The 19,654-nt window shown below is 35.9% G+C and overlaps 2 protein-coding genes across 8 annotated transcripts in view; one reads left to right on the top strand and one right to left on the bottom strand.

Moving 5' to 3' along the window:
• Positions 1 to 7,959, bottom strand: part of PROS1 (protein S) — a 106,955-nt gene extending 98,996 nt beyond the window's left edge. For 2 of the 5 annotated variants that reach the window (XM_020974824.2, XM_020974822.2), the window contains exon 1: positions 7,624 to 7,959. In XM_020974824.2, the coding sequence (XP_020830483.1) occupies positions 7,624 to 7,702 (79 nt within the window). In that variant the 5' untranslated portion in view covers positions 7,703 to 7,959. The remainder of the gene's footprint in view (positions 1 to 7,623) is intronic. The other 3 variants (XM_020974821.2, XM_078147439.1, XM_020974823.2) reach the window with 3 other exon arrangements.
• Positions 7,960 to 11,666: 3,707 nt separating this feature from the next.
• The window catches only part of ARL13B (ARF like GTPase 13B), an 82,894-nt gene continuing 74,906 nt past the window's right edge, over positions 11,667 to 19,654 (top strand). Inside the window, exons 1-2 of one of the 3 annotated variants that reach the window (XM_020974814.1) lie at positions 11,667 to 11,742; positions 18,763 to 18,833. In XM_020974814.1, coding sequence (XP_020830473.1) covers positions 18,779 to 18,833 — 55 coding nt within the window. In that variant the 5' untranslated portion in view covers positions 11,667 to 11,742; positions 18,763 to 18,778. Of the gene's footprint in view, positions 12,036 to 18,762; positions 18,834 to 19,654 lie in introns of all 3 variants that reach the window. The other 2 variants (XM_020974815.2, XM_020974813.2) reach the window with 2 other exon arrangements.

The raw sequence follows: 19,654 nt of genomic DNA, 5'->3' as shown, positions 1-19,654 counted from the left end.
AAATACAAGACAATAGTTTGAGAGGATTGTAGGATCCATTGAAGGAGCATGTTTGAAGGCAGTAGAGGAGGAAATAGTAGACACAGAGAGATGATTGTGAGGTTGCAGTCTTTCTGAGAGCTCCAGCTCTGAGAGAGGAAGAAGAAAATTTCTGACTATTACTGTGTTACTATCGGTAATTCAGTTAATTTTTCCTTTATTGATTTAGATACTATGCTATTTGGTGAATAAATGTTTAGTACTGGTATCTGTTCCTTGTGGTTCTTTTGAGTATTACCTGGTTTTTCTCCATCAATATTGCAAGTTGTTATTTTTTCTTTGTCTGATAACATGATTGCAACTGTAGTAATTTTGTATTCACTTGTTGCATAGTAAAAAAAAAAAGTACAGCCTTTCATTTTGATTGTATGTGTGTCTTTGCCTTTGGTTATGTTTCTTTTAAGCAACAACTTATGAAGTTTAATTTTTTTAATTCATTCTAATAGTCTCATTTTTATTGGATTTTTATGTCCATTCACTTTTAAAGTTATGAGAGTTAGAGGCAGCCAGGCGGCACAGTGGACAGAACATCGTCCCTGGATACTGGAGGACCTGAGTTCAAATCCAGCCTCAGACACATAACACTTACTAGCTGTGTGACCCTGGGCAAGTCACTTAACCCCATTGCCTAGCAAAATAAATAAATAAAGTTATGAGAGTTAGGTTGGAGTTTTTCTATATTTGTTTCTTTAGATTGTTTTATTTCTTTGATTATCTTAATCCCTTTCCTTTTCCAAGTAAAATACTTTGCCTTTACAATTAGTTTTCCTTAAACTGTGTTGCAACTCTATTCCCACAGGCTTTCTGTACACACACACACACACATGCACACACACACACACACACACTCTTTGAAGGAAAAATATTAATTCCTAGTGAGTAGGTTAAGCTAATATTAAAAAATCACAGTAATACATAAACTTATTTATTAGGTAATATATCATTCTAACTCCCAAAAGAATATTTTGTAGACTTAGAAAAATAATAATAAAATTCAAATGGAGGGACAAAAGATCAAGAATCTCAGTAATAATAATGAAGTCAATAATCATTAAAAGGATTTGGTAGTGATTAAAAAAAGAGGTTTATCACTGGAACAAATGAGGTACACAATAAACCCTGTTGAATATTGTTTGATAAGCCCAAAGACCCCAGTACCTGGGTGAAGGACTACTATTTAACAAAAACTGCTAGGAAAAGAGGATATCAGTCTTTGCAGACACTAGATTTAGACGAACACCTCATATCATATATCAAGATAAATTCCAAACTGATAAATCACTTAGATATGAAAGGTCACATCATGAACAAATTGGAGAAGCAAAGGAGACATTATCTTTCATATCTATGGATTAGGGATAGCATATATAATCAAATAAGTGATAAAGATAGAATGGACAATTTTGATTATGTAATATTAAACAATATTTGCCAAAATAAATCTAATGTGGTAAAAGTTAGAAAGAAAACAGGTAACTGGGAAAAAAGTCTTTACAAGTATCTCTGATGAAAGTCGTATTTCCAAGATAGATGAGGAATTTATTCAAATATATAAGACAAAGAACAATTCCTTAATAGTTAAATAGTCAAAGGAATTTTCAAGCAATTTTCAAAGGAAGAAATCCAAACTATCTACAATCATATGAAAATATTTAGATCACTAATAATTACAAAAATTCAAGTTAAAGCAACTATGAGATTCTAACTCATACCTATCATAATGGCGAAGATAACAAAAAAGAAAATAACAAATCTTGGAGGAGCTGTGGGAAAAGAGGTGCACTGTTGGTGGAAACAGGAATTTGTCCAGATACTCTGAAAAGCAGTTTGGAACTATGCCCAGAAAGTTATCAAACTGTGCATCCCCTGCATTTCAGCTATTCCTACTAGGGCTATATTCCAAAAAAATCAAAGAACAAGGAAAAGGATCTAGATGTTCAGAAATATTTACTGCAACTTTTTCATGGTAGCCAAAATTTAGAAACTAGTGGAGTAACCTCTTATTGGAGAGTAGTTAAACAAAATGTGGCATGTAAACATAATGGACTATTATTATGTCATAAGAAATATGAAATGGACAATTTTAGAGGAAACTATGAAGACTTTTATGAACTGATGCTGAGCAAAACGAGTAAAACTAAGAGAATAATTTATACAATGATAACATTATAAATAAAAACTACTTTGAAAGACTTTAGAACTCTGAGAAACACAATGATAAATAGTGGGTCCAAATGAATGAAGATAAATACTTAACCTCCTGAGACAGAGGTAATGAACTTAAAATATATAAAGAGACAAATTTTGTGGTATGTCTAATGTGGATATTTGTTTTGCAAGAATATGTAGATTTTTATTGAAGGACTTTTTTAATAGTAAATTGAAAGATGGGGTGAGGGATAAGTTAATTTTTTAAAAACCCGTTAGAAAAAAAAATAGTGATACCATCCCAGAGATTTAATAAGTCCAAGGCTTACTATTTAAACCACTGATGTAGCTTTCTAATCATCTAAGCGAAAAAGGCAGCTTATGAGGAATCAGGGTTGCTCAGCCTTGGCACTTGTCTCTGACTGGTTACACTACCACAGCAAATGCAGTTAGAAGAAGCTGTGCCCAAAGGAAACAATTCTGCATGTTTGCTAAATATCTTTTCCAAGATATGTTTAAGTAAACCTCCTTTTGAGTGCTGGGTGTTCTACAGGTATTTCATTTCATTCCAATCCCAATCCTAAATCAATGAAGTAACCCTAGAACATATGCTTACTAACATACAGTCAGGCTGTATATTATGTTGGAGCTAAGTAATGATTAGGATGGCACTATTTGGTGCAGGCATGGATTTATAGACCCATTGAAATGATTCTATTGTCCCCAAAGGGTTCCCAGCCCAGAGGATACTGCTATACTATAGAGTAATGTTTGGAAAATGATAGTAGACTGTGCTTTCTATCTTGGCTTGTCACTATCCATACAACCTCTGATAAATATTTGCTAGTAAAATGGACAGGCTTGGGCTAATCTTCTTCTTTATGTCTTCTTAAAGTGTGGCAGAGTAGTTGCTGGAGACTCTAACTCTACCAGATGAGTCATCAGTTCTTCCTAATTCTTCAAAGCCAATAAGAAGACTGTCATCTTGTACGAAGCCCATAGGTATGTCACACACTGCAAGAAACAAGCACCCATAAAGTTTCTGCATAGTTGGCAAGAGCCAGGAATATCAGCTCTGAGCAGAAACCATGAGGTGGCCCTTGCTATGCAGAGATGAGGAAACTGATATTCACAGGGATGAAGTAACTTACTCAGTCACATAGCAAAGCCAAGATATGAAATCAGGTCTGTGCTGACTCAAAGTGTAAGCAGGCCTTCTTCTACATCATGTTATTCTCTACAAGAATGATTACCTGCTGTAGACTCAGACTGAAAAATCAACAGGTCCTTACATGAGAAAAATCCCAATTTTTTTTCTATGAATAATACATATTTGGTAGACTTTATACCTATATTTACTTTTAAAATATTTTTAGTATAAATACACATGCATATATTATTTGAGAACCAGTAACAGAATCTGATACTTTATTTGCTTCAACAAATTTAAAACAATTTTCAGTCATCATGTTTCAAAGCTGATTTTCATAAAACATTTGTAGATTTTCTTCCCTGCTCTCCCCATCATATATCATTATAATAGGTAGGTATATTATAAGGTTTTAAATGTTTGTATATGCTTCTACAAAAGTCTTACTTCTATGCGTTATTATGGCATGGAGATCACTCTGGTTTTCTGAGGTTGTGCTAGTAGAACCAAGCTGGACAGGCTTTGAGTATAGAATTTATGAGATACTTGTATGCCTGTAATCAGAGTACAAGCTTAGCTAACTTTGAACAAGCTTGTCTGTAAGAAGGTTGTCTGCCACATGATGAATTTTATGAAGCAGGGCTACCTACAAAAACTATTTATTAATGCTTAGGGGGGAGAGAGAAATGAGTTTTACTTTAGCAGACAGAGAATTTATATAGGAATCTTTAAAAGTATTGATAAATGCTGGAGGAGATGTGGAAAAATTGGGACACTAATACACTGCTGGTACAATTATGAACTGGTCCAGCCAATCTGGAGAACAATTTGGAACTATGCCCAAAGGAATATAAAACTGCATATACCCTTTGACCCTACAATACCACGAGTAGGTCTGTATCCCAAAGAGATGTAAAAAAAAGAAAAAGAAAAAGAAAATGACCTGTATGTACAAAAAGATTTATAGTAGTTTTTTGTGGGGGCAAAGAATTTGAAATTGAGGGGATGCCCATCAACTGGGAAGTGGCTAAACAAGTTATGATATATGATTGCAATAAAATACTATTGTGCTATAAAAAATGATGAGTAGGATAGTTTCAGAAAAACCTGGAAAGTCTTATATGAAGTGATGCAAAGTGAAGTGAACAGAACCAAAAGAACATTGTACACAATAACAGTGATATTTTAAGGATGATCAACTGTCAAAGACTTAGCTACTCTGAATAAGACAGTGATCCAAGACAATTCCAAAGGGCCCATGATGGAAAATGCTACCCACACCCAGAGAAAGAACTGATAAACTCTAAGTACAGATTGAAACATACTTTTTTTCACTTTATTTTTATTGGGTTTTGTGTATTTTCTTTTGGAACATCACTAATTTGTAAATAAGTTTTGCATGACTTTATATGTATAATCAATATATTGTTTGCCTTCTCAAGAGGTGAAGGAGGGGAAGGAAGGAGTGAGATAATTTGGAACTCAAATTTTAAAAACTGAATGTTAAAGTATTTTTAAAGTGTAATAAAAAATTAATGAAATAAGTACAAGTACATTAAAATAAAAAAATCCACAAAACTAAAAATATTGAAATAAACAGAACATTTAACCTTAATTGTACCTAGAGGCTATTACATGTAATTGGCAGGGGAAGTCATTGTGCTTCAACAGTTACTCTGTTTGAAGCCACAGATATGTACCACAATAAATGAGAGTAGAATTGGTCTTCAGATGAATAGCAGGAACTTCAACCAGTACCCTTAAACCTAACTCAGCCCTAACTACTTCCCCACCCATTAACACTGACTTTGGAGAGAAAGAGAAAATAGGAGTAAGATAAAATTAACACAAAAAAGTTTAAGGTGGAAGAAGGCAAGAGGAGAGGGGATACGGGGAGGATGTGCTAGAATGTTTTGTACTCACTCAGAAAAATGTGTGTGTGTGTGTCTTATTAAAACTGCCAAATAACAGAAACATTTTATGGAAAGCATAAAATCACGGGAGAGAGGAACTTTAATTGTAATTTTGGATACTGTTACTGTTATGAGAGAGACTATGAGAGAAACAGAAATCATAGAACTTCTAGGAAACCAACTGTGAGAAAGATTCAAGAGAGATTTGCTGAGAACTGAATTTAGCTTTTAAACTTTGGTGAAGGTATCCTGAAGAGAATTGTTGACTGGCTTTACTTGGTCTGGAAAGAGCTAAAGAGTTGGATTGTATTTCTGGAGTTCAGGAAATGTCCTCAGTTGCAGTTGATGGGTAGAGGTGAATCTTATGGGTGCTACATTGCTGAAATATTAAATGTCTTTGTATTGTTTATTATGCTGTTAATAAATTGCATGACTGATAACATTGACATTTGTCTAAACCTAAGAGATCATGGTTTTAAAAAGAGAGAAGGGAGAGAAAGTTTATATGGGAGAGATGGGAAGTGCCTACTATGTTTCAGGAGCTGTGCCAAGCACTTTACAAATATTATTTCATTTGATCTTCACAACAACACTGTGAGGTGGGTGTTATTTTTATCCCCCTTTTACAGTTGAGAAAAATGAGAGAGATTAAGTGACTTGCCCTTAATCACACAGCTAGTATTTGAGGCTTGATTTGAACTCAGGTCCTCCTGATTCCAGGCCTAGGGTTCCATCCAGAGCTACCTAAAAAAAGTTTTTTTTTCAGTTTATTTAAACTGGAGTGGACTTAGAGCTAACTGATTAAATAATGATGCTACACATTTCAAGTAAATTACAATTTAGGATCAGAACATACCCTTCTGATTGACATAGAACCCAGCATGAGAATTAGTAGGGAAATGAACCAATAGTTAAAGAGAAGGATGATCATTCCATAACTATAAACACTTCTATCTAATATTCAGGGTCAATTCCTCTGCTGAAAAAGAGGTTAGGCAAATTTCCATAATAACATGAAACTAGGTAGTATCTGGGAAAGGCAAGGGACTTTTGCTCTTTTTTCCTTTGTAAAGCAAAACAATTTCACAGGAGAATTCCCCAAATTCCTATTGACTTATGTAAACTCCATCTCAATTTTTAAAAACTAAACTCAAGAAATCTTATAAACTAATCACTTTGTGTTGAAGTTTTCCTATTTTGGTTCTCAGAAACTGCATCAACTTACAGTATTTAGATTTTAAAATATTTATAACACTATGCAAAATGAGTGTTGTTTTGTTTCAATTCATAGTTAACCTCCTTATTGGTTAACTTAATTAACCTCCTTATTAAATTCCTAATTGGGGATTACTAAATTTGGAATCTTTTTAGTTACCAAAAGCCTCAATAGCTATTTTAGAGTACAAGGTTTATGTCTCCTGCCCTACCTAGAGAATTTGAGGGACAATATTGCTAATCTTGATCCTACCTAATTAAAAACATCATATAGGTAATCAGCTTTAAAATAATTCACCTCAGGGTACCTTTAGATAGTATTAACACGACTTTAGAAACCAAATTATTATGCCAAACGTGGAAATGATTTACTCTTCCAAGATTTCTATTATGTATCACATAAAAGACAATAGGATACTTAATTCAAGGTGTGAATGTATGGAAAACTACTGTAAAACATGTCAAAAAAGCGAATTAACTGTTTTAATATACCTAGTATTAAAGGGTATGCTACCAAGTGATCTAGGTAACATTCTTTTGATCTCGAGGTTAGCATGGAACAGCAGCCTACTAAAGAGCAAGCCGTCACCCTACTTTAGTTAGTGTGGCAATGTGAGTCAATAAAAGTTCAAAGTACAGTCATTGCACAAGCTTAGGTAGAACGGCAGGGTAAAGAGAGGGATGTTTTGGGATGGATACTGGTGGGGGCTGGGTAAGCAGTGGAGAGGAGTGAAGAATGAAGTTTGGCTTTCTCGGATTCCGGAGTCCGAACATACAGTCTTGCCTTGATTAGGAGCTTCAGTTTCTAAATTGGGAGATGGGTGAAGGAGAGGGGAATGTGACAAGACAAAAAGTGGCAATTCACTCCATTATTATTAATTAGTTCCAGCATCCCTTACATTTGTTCCAAAAGAAGGCAAGTGGGCAGTAAATTGTCACAAGCTTGAAAATATTTACCCTACCTGACCCCCACTATTACACGTCCTTTTAGATGAATGCACAGTTGCCCCTTTAGTAGGAGAATAGAGGTGAGGGAGACAGGGCTAGGTGAAAAGACCCAAGGAAAAGAAAATCCAAACTACAAAGAAACAGCGCCGAAATTTGGCAAAATTGTTGGGGGCTGGAGAGTGATGTGTATGGCCACAATTGATTACTCACAGTTTACTGCTTCTGAGATCTGGATCATGAAAATGAGACTCAGAATGAAGGCAACGCAGCGCCCTCCTAGGATCCTCATTGTGAGAAGGCCCAGCAAAATGTTGCGCGATTGTATGTACTGCCTTGTCTGTGTTGTTGCCGCTTGGACTGTTTCTGCTTTCTGCTTCTGCTCCTCTATTTACTTTTTCCCAGAGCCTCAGAGCGAGGCAGGAAAACAGCGGTATGCAAGAGGGAGGGAAGAGGTTGCCAGCTCCCAGTCCCCTAGCCGCTGCTGGGGAAAGTGATAACAGTGGGATGGGATCCATCCCAGAAACAGGACATTTTCCAGGAAGCTTTTCAGACTTTGTGGGGGTGGGGAAAGTGAGTCTAGTAAACAGAGCCTGAGTATCTTTCCTTCTCTTGCAACCAGGTCAAAATAGTCCGTTCACTTAATTTTTCCTTTCACACATATCTTACATTTGGTTATATGACGGGATAGCTGTGAAGTGAAGTTTTAAAGGTAAACAGAATACTGAAAGCATTTCAGCAGGAAAAATTTGATAAGACTTCTGCTGCGAAATCACCAGACTCAGCTCCTGTCAGAGCTAAGAAAGAAAAGTTTATAAGGAGGTGAAGGGCAGGAAAGTGCAGTAATTCACTGAAGTTGATTTCAGTGAATACTCTCAGGAGCTTGTACTTATAAAAGTGTTCATGGAAACAAAATAAGTAGTCCTGATATTCAATATTGTTCCATTAGTCCATTTATTTAGTCCTTTTTTATGGACTTTGAAATTGAACTTAGGAAGAGGTCAGTATTTTGCACAAAACAGTCCCTTTAGGTATGCTGACCTGCTGACTTTATTACTGGCAAAAAACCTGAAATTTCCGATTAATTGATGTTCTAGATTGCATAAATCAACATTAAAGGACTAAAACTTCCATCCAAAAGTGGTGTTTTAAGCCATTGAATTACTGCTTCAGTTCCTACAGTAGAACATTTAGGGAAGAAAAAAGAAGGAAAGGAACAGATAGGGAAATCAGCAACTTTATCAGTATATAGATAAGGAGTAGACAAAATAAAAACATCAGTTTTGATGAATTGTTGAAAACACATGAAAGTACAGGCAAAGACTTACACTACAAAATTCCCAACTCCCTCAAAATAATATTCTTATCAGCCTAACAGGAGTCTATATACTTCCTGCCTGAAGTCCCCATTAGTCTAATTAATCTTGTGTGTAACAATATTTATTTACTTATTTATATATTTTAAAAAGTTAATATATTTACTTATTTTGCAGAATTGATAAAACATCATATCGATCATTAAAAAAATAATTGGTGATGCTACTGTAATTAATCTCAGTAAGATCTCGTTGGCTTTTAAATTCTGTGGCTCAAGACTGTCTATACTACTTCAGTATAGTATACTATAAAAGTGTACTATACTTTTTTACAATTAAGAGTTCAATTTAAAAATATTTATTTTTTCTTCTTCCTACCAACTCCATCACCCACACATTAAAGAAAAAAACTCTCATGATAAATATGCTTATTCAAATACAATATTCTTCATCATCAATTTTCCAGAATCATGATTCATTATTTTGATAATCAAAGTTCTGAAGTCATTCCAAATTGTTCATTTTTACAATGTTATAGTATAAATTGTTTTGCTGGTTCTTCTTATTTCACTCTATATTCATACAAGTCTCCTCAGGTTTCTTTGAAACCATCCTTTTGGTATTTTCTTATAACACAATCAGATTCCATTTCATTCAAATACCATTGCTTATTCAGCCATTCTCCAAATGATGGCCACACCTTCAGTTTACTACCACAAAAAGAGAAGCTATAAATATTTTTCTTGTTTTTGTTTTTGCTAGGCAGTGGGGTTAAGTGACTTGCCCAGGGTCACACAGCTAGTAAGTGTTATGTCTCTGAGGCCAGATTTGAACTCAGGTTCTCCTGAATCCAGGGCCAATGCTCTATCCAGTGCATCACCTAGCTGCTGCCCATTATAAATATTTTTCTACAAATAGATCCTGTTCCCCTTTCAACCTTGTTAATAGACTGATTTGCCTTTAGTCCTGAATATGGTGTCTGAAATCTGTGACAAATATCCTTTGACAGGGAATTTTAGTGAAAGATATTTTCCCAACTTCCTAGTCAGTGAAAGTAATAGAATTAGGAAGGAACAAAGCACTGACTTTAACACAGCAGTTGGGAGTAATGTTAAAATTGTAGGTATTACATACTTTCCAAAAAGAGTTGGGAATTTTAATAAATTAAAAAATCAACAGTGAGTGTAGCAGCCACAGAAAACTAACAGTATAGAAATGTCTTGTTCTTAATGAGTGAGGTAATGGCCGTGGTTACCTTGCCCTGGTTAGACTAGATCTAGAGTATATGGGAATGTTTGTCCTTGGAAGAAGTGAAGTTTCAAACAGAGCCTGGTTGACTTACAGAATGAGAAAATATGAGAGTTGAAAGGCATCTTAGTTCCATTAATCCAATACATTCTAAAAAGAAATCCCTACTACTACATATCTGCCAAGTGGTCATCCAGCCTCTTCTTAAATACCTCCAAGGAAATCAAAAGGTGCCTCTGAAGGCAGCTCATTTAGCTTCTGGCCATCTCTAATTATTAAAAACTCTTTGTCTAGCATGTTGTAAAGGAGATTCTTGCTCAAAATAGAATTAGATGGAGAAGTCCCCTTTAATTCTGACTGAGGTTCTTTTATTCTAGTATTTTCGTAGATTTAAGAATATACCTTAACATGTAAGTCCAGGGTAGGCACTGATGAAGATACAAAAATGAATCATAATACTCTATTTCTGCCCTCAAGGAGCTTACCGCCTAATAAATGAGGAAGGTTGTAATTAAATAAAAGATAGTATTTGATAAATGTCACATTTATAAATGTGACAAGATGCTATAGAAGTCCATAGGAAGGGGAAAATATTTCTGGATGAATCATGAACACTTGATCTGGACCTTGAAGAATTCAATGAGATTTTAAAAGGCAGAAATAGGGGAGTGAGTCCATACTAAATGGAGTAAATATCTTGAGTTGACGTAGTACCTTCAGGTGAGGCGGTCTTCAGAAACATAAAGTAGTCCAATTTAGATACAGTGGAGAGGTGAGGACAGGAGAATAATGGGTTCTAGCTTGAGTCAGCCCAGGAAAAGCAGGACCCTGAGTTGGGGTGCCCATGATGCCTTGGTTTGAGGAAGAGTCGGTGAGGAAGTATTGTATGGGCAAAGAGAGATGATAAAAATTTTCATTTATTCAACAATTTTCCCCAAAGATGGTCTTGAACGTCAGAGATATTTCTATCTACTTCCTCCCCTTATCAATACATTAAAATTTTGTATTTGATGTTAATATTGTGTGCTGTTTAATCCTATAATATTGCACATCTTTTCCCAGGGTATACAGACAGTAGTAGAGCTGCTACTTAATAGTTAGAAAGGAGAGAAGTGAAAATTAGTTTCACACAGACCCTAAATGCCACCTGAACTATCCAAATAATTGCAAGATTTTTTTTTTGGTGTGGTTGTTATTGTTCCTTTGACTTCTAAAGAAGTCATTCCCAATTCTTTTAGCAAATTCAGACATAGCTTAATTGCCAAGTGATTGAGTTGCTGAGATCACTGGACAAAAAAGAGCTATGACTGGGAGAGAAGGATCATTTATTTTTTACAGTTTAAGAAAGAAAGAGTGCACTCTAAGGCCTTAGATTTTTTGGATTTGAGGCGAAAGGAAAGGGAATTTGGGAAATAATAGATTAAGACAGCAAAAGGATTGTAGGAATAAAATAAGTCTTCTTGCTAGGGTTTGTTTTCATAACAGAAACCCTGGTGACAGAGACGCTCCCGTTGCCTAGTTGCACCTCCCCCTCCTCCCCACCTCCTCCTAAGCCGCGTTTTTTTCCTCTGTTTGGGCGGGGGGGGCGGAGCTACGATAGCCAGCCAGCCACTCAGAGGCAAACACTGGGGCAGAAGTGGGGGCGGGGCTTAGGAAGGCCTGCAAATAATTGGAATTGTGACGTTGGCTTGTCAGCTCTCGTGTTGGCGCTGACGGGATAGGAGGCTTTTCGTCTTGCGGAATCAGGCCCTCTTTTCTACTCTCACTGGTGACCGGAGTTTCCCGGAGTCGTTTGTGGTCTGCTCTGGGGCCTTCCCCGTTGGTCCTTCCCACCCCCTTCCACTTTCCCTCCCATCCCCCTCCCCTTTCCCTTCCATCCTCGCTCTTGATTCCCAGGCACTGCCTTTTGTCCCCTGGGCGGCCGGGATTCTCTAAATCCTGGGCCACGAGGCCGCTAGTCTTCGCTTCCCTGGCGCAGATGGGCGGAATCGGCCGCAGTAGATTGTTCAATTTGATGACCAGCTGTTTTGGCTGGCTGAAAAGGTGGCGGGAGCCCACCAGGTAGGAAGGGGGAAGGCAAGGGGCCCAGCCCCAGCACCGCGCTGGTGGGGTCTGCTGCTGGGCGCTCCTGGAGGCGGGGGCCCATGACGTAGGTTTTCTTGAAATCTTCAATAGGTCCAGACCTTTTGTTTTCCCATTTTTCTCTCGGGGGAACCTGGAGCCGTGAAGGAGGAAAGCCTAGTCCTTAAAATAAGTGACTACCTAAATTTTTGCCCATCACATTAGAGTTTATAAAGAAAACTTTTTTTCCCCAAATGGAATCCTTTTTGAATTTGGAGATTCTTCGCCCTCCTGGGGGCAAAAAACCGAAAAAGAACCAAAGACATGCAATGGCTTTTAAAATAAGCGTTTCCACCTCCCTTCTTTTGCTTTGTTTTTTTTTTTTGGTTTTTTTTTAGACTCCCTGTTCTTATCATGGGAGTCAAAATGGACACTGCGATAAAATCTTCACTATGAAGATGTCTTGAAGCTTTCTGTGTTTTAGACTGCACACCAGTATAATTTCTTACAATTGCAGTGAGCATTTCTGTTCTTTACCGAGGTTCTACTTTGCCTGTTTTATTGTTTTTGCTTACATCCTCCTACTTAAGACCTGCATTGCCTTCCTTGAATTCTCTGGGCATCCCTGGCTATTTAAGTAGTTGGCCTTTTTTTTTGGTGGTTTTCGCTTTTAAGCTCATGTAAATTTTAAAAGATCATGGGAATTAGAGAGTTGCATAGAGAAAATATTCCCTCAACAGGAAACTATACGAGATTTCGGGGTAGTTTGCAGTTACATGTAACTAATGTTAATTTTCTTTCCACCTCCACATGACCAGGGAGATGGTAAATATGGTAAAGCCTTTTAAAAACTTCATGGCTTCAAACTACAGTATTTTTCTTCAAGTTGAACTGTACTTTATGAAAATGAATTTTTGAAAATTTATGTATCTTAAGAAAAATACATGTTTTAGGTTGACGTTTACATTAGTTTTTGATATTTTCTTTACATCAGTTTTATTTTGTAATATATGCCTCCCCCACTTCCCTACTCAAGCAAAAAAAAAATTAAAAAGAACGGTAAAAAAACCTGCCCCACACTCGTTGTCCTCTACCCTTCAAAGGAGAGGGAAAGATAAGGGAGGTGTGTTTTTCTCTCATCCCTAGGTCCCAAGCATGGTGATAATTACATTTAAGGATTATTTTGCAGTTTTTTTCCTCCTTCATTTACCTGCTGTAATCAGAATGAAGGGATCCTGTTTTTTTTGTAGAATGATTGATAACATGTTTAATATCTGAAGAAATGTAAAGATTTTACTTTCTAGACTGCTCAATTACTTGTGATACCATCACTTTTAATTACATTGATTTCTGTCTTTTGATGTTTTGCTGTGCTGTAGATTTAGAGTTTTTTGTTATAACATCTAATTTAATTTCATAGTCCTTCCTGAGCCTTCAAAATAACCCATGGTTATTTTCACTGGGTTTGTTTCTAAAAAAAAATTTCCATTTGATTTTTCTTTTTTAGAGATGTATATATTTTCCCCTGGATTTTCTTGAAGGCAAAAACTGTAATAGCATTTTTTTTGAACTATGTAAAGAGTCCTCACATTGATTTCCTTTACCATAAGCAGTCACGCCCCAAAACAGGCAAAGTTTAAACACATTGGGATGAATTAAGTTTATTACTATGTGAGGAAAGGGCCTCATTAAAAAAAAAGTCATCACATGATATAGAGAAAGAAGTGTCTATCTCCATTTAAGAGTCAAATATTTGACTTTTTTAAGCATAAGAAAATTTTATTAGTATTTGTAGAAATGTAACACTGAAGTTTCATAATCAGAACTTGTGTGCCAATCTATTCCTCAGTAAGCATGTTTTAGACTTATAGCATAATACCAAAGACAGAAGAAAATATGTTTCTGCATTGGATAGAATTGTCATTTTAGGATTGTGCCATTCTTTCACAAATTTAGCAGATTACCTTAATTAATGTAAATTACAGTTTACATTAGGTAATCAAATTTATTTTACTGTGTGTGTGTATTACTCCAGGGAAGATGGCAAGTTGTTTCAAGAAGGGAAAAAAAAAAGTTGTTTTCTGGTAAATTTTAAGTACTGCTTTATACCTGTACCAAAATTAAGATTAGTTAATTTCATCCAGAACTTTGTAAATAGCTTTTAAAACAATTGTTGATGTTTTGATCTCCCTAATGAAAACGGATTTGGAATATTCTCATTAATACCACTTTTAAATTTTATATGTGATAATGTATTAATTTCTTACATTATTTTTATGGGCAATAGTCATACACAGTTTATTTATTTAACCTTTTACATCTACAGGCCTAATTAAGATCACCTAAAATCATATTTCATGAAAGTATTTTCTTTGAGAATTTCTTGGGAAACCTCTTTTGCATGGAAATGGAGATTATTGTCATTGATTTACTTGGCTGTCCATCTCTTCTTCCATACTTACCTACTCTTTTTGTAATCCAAATAGGTACTCACTCTCTTACCCATCCTTTCCTTTATTTACAGCCTCTCCCGCCAAGCAGTTTACTTTTTAGGGATCTGGATTAAAACTTACTCAGCAGGTGTTAGCATCAGGAAGCAGAGTAAGCTACTAGGTATGGTCTAAGAAGAAACCCAGTGACAGAACCAGAAGCACATGAATTGGGATCTAAACCCCAAGTTGATGTGTTAATAAATCAAGTAGTGGCAAATATATCAGAAGAGAGAGCCAAGCCTAGAGAATTGGAGTAGACTTAGAGCTGTCTGTGAGGGAGAAAGCCTTGAAGGAAGGAAGGTAGGATGAGGAAGATGGAGTACGTTTCAAGTAGAGGAAACATCACTTGAAAGTGGGATTGTACTTGGTGTATTCTAGATACAGAGTAAACGGATTACTTACCAGGGAGTATTATGGTGTTGTAAACGATCTCTATTGTCAGGCTAAGAAATTTTGACTTTAATCTATAAAGGCATTAAGTTGTTATGGAGGGCAATTTTTGAATGGGAGATAATGTGTGCAAAGTGGTGTTTTGGAATGAAAATCTACAATGTATTGAAGAGGATCAGTTAAAAGCCTGTTTCTGGAATGAAGTACTTACAAGCTGAATTGATGGTTTGGGGATTGTAAAGAGACTTCTCTTAAAGACCTTAAATAATCAGAACCAATATAAATTAATGATTGAATGGATGTGGGAAGAAGAGGAAAAGTCAAAGATGATTTTGAGCCAGGTTGACTGGAAGAATGATGATCCTGTCCACAGAAATGGGCAAGTCCAGCTTTAATCTTTCTGCTTCCTTATACCTTCCTCTATTTTCTCTTTCTCAGCTATGAATAAGATCATAGGGCTGGAGGAACCTTAGTGATCATCTAGTTCAACTCCCTTATTTTACATATGAAACTGAAGCTCAATTTATAGGACTTGCCTAAGCTCATCTAAGTAGAAAGAAGCAGTTGTGATTTAGCTCCTTGTACTTTTCCTCTCCAACAGGCCTTTTCAGGTTCATTAACCTTCTGGCCTCTCTACATTTTCTTTTTCTTCTCATCTCATTTAAACTTTCTTAGCTCTTTCTACTTTTTTGTGTTTTGGGGGAACCTACTTGTGGCCTTAAAGTAGGTGTTCTTTTTGTAAAATAGCATTTAATTTTTTTTCTGAATTACATTTAAAAATTTTAAACTGTTTTGTTTTTTTTTAAGTTTTGACTTCCAAATTCTATTACTTCTGGCCTTTCCCCCTCCCTGAAGTTAATGTAAGCAACCTGATATAGGTTATACATGTGCTATCATATAAAACATACTTCCGTATTAATCATTTTGTGGAAGAAAACTTGAACCAAAAAACAAAAGTGAAATGTAGTACTCTACCATCTCTATTTAGGCACCATCAGTTCTTTCTCTGGAGGTGGATAGCATTTTTTTTTATTATAAATTCTTTGGGATTGTCTTGCATCATTGCTGAGAATAGCTAAGTCATTCACAGTTGATGATTGTACAATATTGCTGTCACTGTGTTCTGTGTTCTGATTCTGCTCACTTTGCTTTACATCAGTTCATGTAAGTTTTTCCAGAATGTTTCTGAAATCACCCTATCCTACTCATCTTTTCTTATAGCACAAAAATATTAGATTACAATCATATATCACAACTTCTTCAGCCATTTCCCAATTGATGGACAGCTCCTCAAATTTCCATTACTTTGCCACCATAAAAGGAGCTACTATAAATACTTTTTTTACGGATAGGTCCTTTGCTCTTTTGTTTGATTTCTTTGGTATACAGATCTAGAAGTAGTGTTGCAGGAGCAAACGGTATGCACAGTTTTATAGTCTTTTGGGTCAAAATGGCTCTTCAAAATGGTTAGATCAGTTTGTAGCTCCACCAACAGAGTAGGGGTTCTTAACCTAGGGTCCATGGACCACCAAAGGGGTCATTGAAAAGATTTCATGGGGTTCAACTTGTATGGAAAAAAAATACATCTTTATTTTAACATGCTTGGTTTCCTTTGTAATCCTATGTATTGTGTTTTATATAGTTAAAGACATTCTGAGATGGAGTGAGTGGGCCTCTCTAAACTTTGAAGGGGTCCATGACACAAAAAAGGTTAAGAAACACTGCCCTAGGCTATCATTTGGTATCCCACTGATAAGTTGTGGTGTTATCAAGTGAAACATATATTATTTGTGTATTTCTTATATATAAGCTGCTATGAAGGATACAGTGAAGTTTAACAGGGTACTTGATTTTACTGGTTTCTGCAATTCAAGGAATTACATTATGCAGAGGAGAACACAGATTAATAAATAAAAAATAACTTAAAGATGTAGAGAGCATTAAAAATTACGGAGATCAGGAAAGGAGGTAGCACATTGAGTTATCCTTTTAAGGGGAGATAGGGATTTTCTTTTTTAAATTAAATTTTATTTTTTCGGTCAATAAAAATTTGCCTTCTACCTCCTCCTTTCTGCTGATTGAAAACAAAAGAAAAATAAAACCCCTGTTGCAAACATGCATGATCAAGTAAAACAAATGTTCATTATTGCCCTTAACATGATTTTCAAATTTATTTCTTCAGAGTCTGGCAGCTATATACATCATTACTAGAAGGAATGGTATTGTTAATATTTTAAACCATATATCACGTAAGATTTAAATGGATATGTAAACTAAGTATCAAAGATAATAAAAAGATTAGAAGAACAAGATTTCTTGTACTAGTATGTTAGAGGGAAAATTCTTATAAAAATTATTAAGAGTCTTACATTATTCTTAAATTATTTAAGAATAAGTCATTCTTGGCCTTTTTAGACTAAGGTCTTTAACAGGTCTCAGTTTAACTGAGGCAACTCCCATTCAGTGATTAAGGCTAGTCCAAACGAAGAAAAAAAAAATCTAGGAGAGGAAGACTTTCAGGGAAGACCCTCTGTATTTCTGGCCCAAAGAGAAACAATTGCTATTTACATTCATTCTCAGCCACTCAAGGGCCCAAACTATGACCAAGTAGGGTTTGGCCTGGGACCTGTTGTTGGCCAATCTGTGAGAGCCAGAGTGATTTGGGTTTAAAACAAAGTCCTTAAGAAAAAAAAATCTAGCCTGGTAAACCCCTAGATATCTTGTTAGGTTTCAGCCATCAAAATTTACATTCCTTTGGGCAGAATTATAAGGAGGAGAGGGACAGGAAGGGCAGTGAAGAGAAGGAAGGAGAGATGAGATTTACCTTAAGCAAGATATGGCAGGTGCTGGGAGGACAAACAGCAGTGGTAATGGGTCTGGTTGGGCTATAAGGAATTCTAACCATTAGAAACCTAGATTTCACGAGCATGACATGAAGTGACTGAGAAATAGCCTTTCCTTTTAAATATGCCCTATTTTCAGGGTATTTGAATAGGTCATGTTGGAATTTTGCTCTTACGTTAGTGTTTTGGTTATGTATGGATAGATTATTCGTGAATATAAAGTACCTTGTAGGACAGTATAGTATTGTAGAAAGAACACTAGACTTGGAGTCTAGAGAGTTGGGTTTGAATAGTGCCTTCAAGACTTAATAGCTTTGTCCTGTACCCTCTTCCCTCTTTATACTCTCTTAGTAACCTCGTTAGCTTACACGAGTTCAATTATCTATACACAGGCTATTTTCTTTTGTTTGTTTGGTTGGTTTTTTTAGGCAATTGGGGTTAAGTGACTTGCCCAGGGTCACACAGCTAGTAAGTGTCAAGTGTTTGGTCTGAGGCCGAATTTGAACTGAGGTCCTCCTGACTTCAGGGCCGGTGCTCTATCCACTGCACCACCTAGCTGCCACCTAGCTGCCCCCTACACAGGCTATTTTCAAAGATAGTTATCAAGAATCTACTGAGCTTTAGTCCTATATCAACCTCTTATTGGACACTTGACTGTGGAGGTCCCATAGACATCTTAAACTCAACATGTATAAAATAGACAAAATTGTCTTCTCACTTAACCCTCTTTCAACTTATTTCTATTTAGGGCACCACTATCCTTTCAGTCACACAGATTCATGACTTTATCTAATACAATTGTATGTGATTATTGTATAGTTTTTTTGCTGCTTTTTATCGTCCATTTTGAATTTTTTATTGTATTGCTGCCTTCTGTTTTCATAGATTATCAGAAAGTGACTGTCTTAAGTGATTTTGCTTAATTGTGCTATAGAAATAAAAATTTTTTAAATGTAAATTCGTTATATCCTAAAGTGATTTTTAAAATGTTATTATTTTAAGAAAGGTGACACTTTTGATGGTGGGCCTTGATAATGCTGGTAAAAGTGCAACAGTGAAAGGAATGCAAGGAGGTAAGCTATGAATATTTATGTAATTGCTAAATTATCCTTAATTCTGATTAGCTATTTCTTACAAAGCCTTTTTTTTTGTACACTCTTCAGGCCAGCAAATGACACAATAGCTCAATTAGTAACTTGGTTTTTCCATTATTCTCCTGGCTCCTATAGACTTTTTAGTACACAGTAGGTACTTACTGCCTGCTAGTTGCTTGGTTACGTGAGGGCTTCCACTTATTTGGGAATGTTTTCAGGTGTTACACTTGGGTAGGCCCAGAGAGTAAGAGATTGATTCCATTCAGGGGTATAAGCAGTTGACAGAGAAATTTAGGAGAATCCAGATATAGTTGAAAACAGAGAGACACAACTGACTGATCAGTATATACACTTGATTTTAAGACAGAATGGAAATATATTTGTATTTCCTATCTACATACTTTATAATTCATTCACTGAATTTATGCCCCCAAAATCTTCCCCAATACCACTCCTTCATATTATAATAGATGATAAGGTTGGAGCTTTAGAGTTCAAATGGGAGCCTCAGAGATCATCTTGTCTTCATTCTCTAGATGAGAAAACAAGGTTATATCGCAAGCAGGTTTTGAATCTAATCTCTCTGACTTAAAACCAACACTATTTCCTTAAAAGCACTCCTTTTCCTTGCTCCTTCCTCTTTGTTGGAAGTTTATTAAACACCCTCTTATTAGACAGGAAGGAAGAGTGGCTATATTCAGAAGACACATATTTACAGCTTGAAGAAAGCTAAGTATAAAGCCTTCCCTGACTCTAACTCTGTTATCTTTTTCTCCTTTGAATTCACTCATTTGATACTT

Source organism: Phascolarctos cinereus, unplaced genomic scaffold, assembly GCF_003287225.1.
Source record: "Phascolarctos cinereus isolate Bilbo 61053 unplaced genomic scaffold, phaCin_HiC Scaffold_7;HRSCAF=346, whole genome shotgun sequence".
Taxonomy (NCBI): Eukaryota; Metazoa; Chordata; class Mammalia; order Diprotodontia; family Phascolarctidae; genus Phascolarctos; species Phascolarctos cinereus.
Note: the sequence above shows the minus strand (reverse complement) of the source record. Positions and strands in the feature narration are given on the sequence as shown.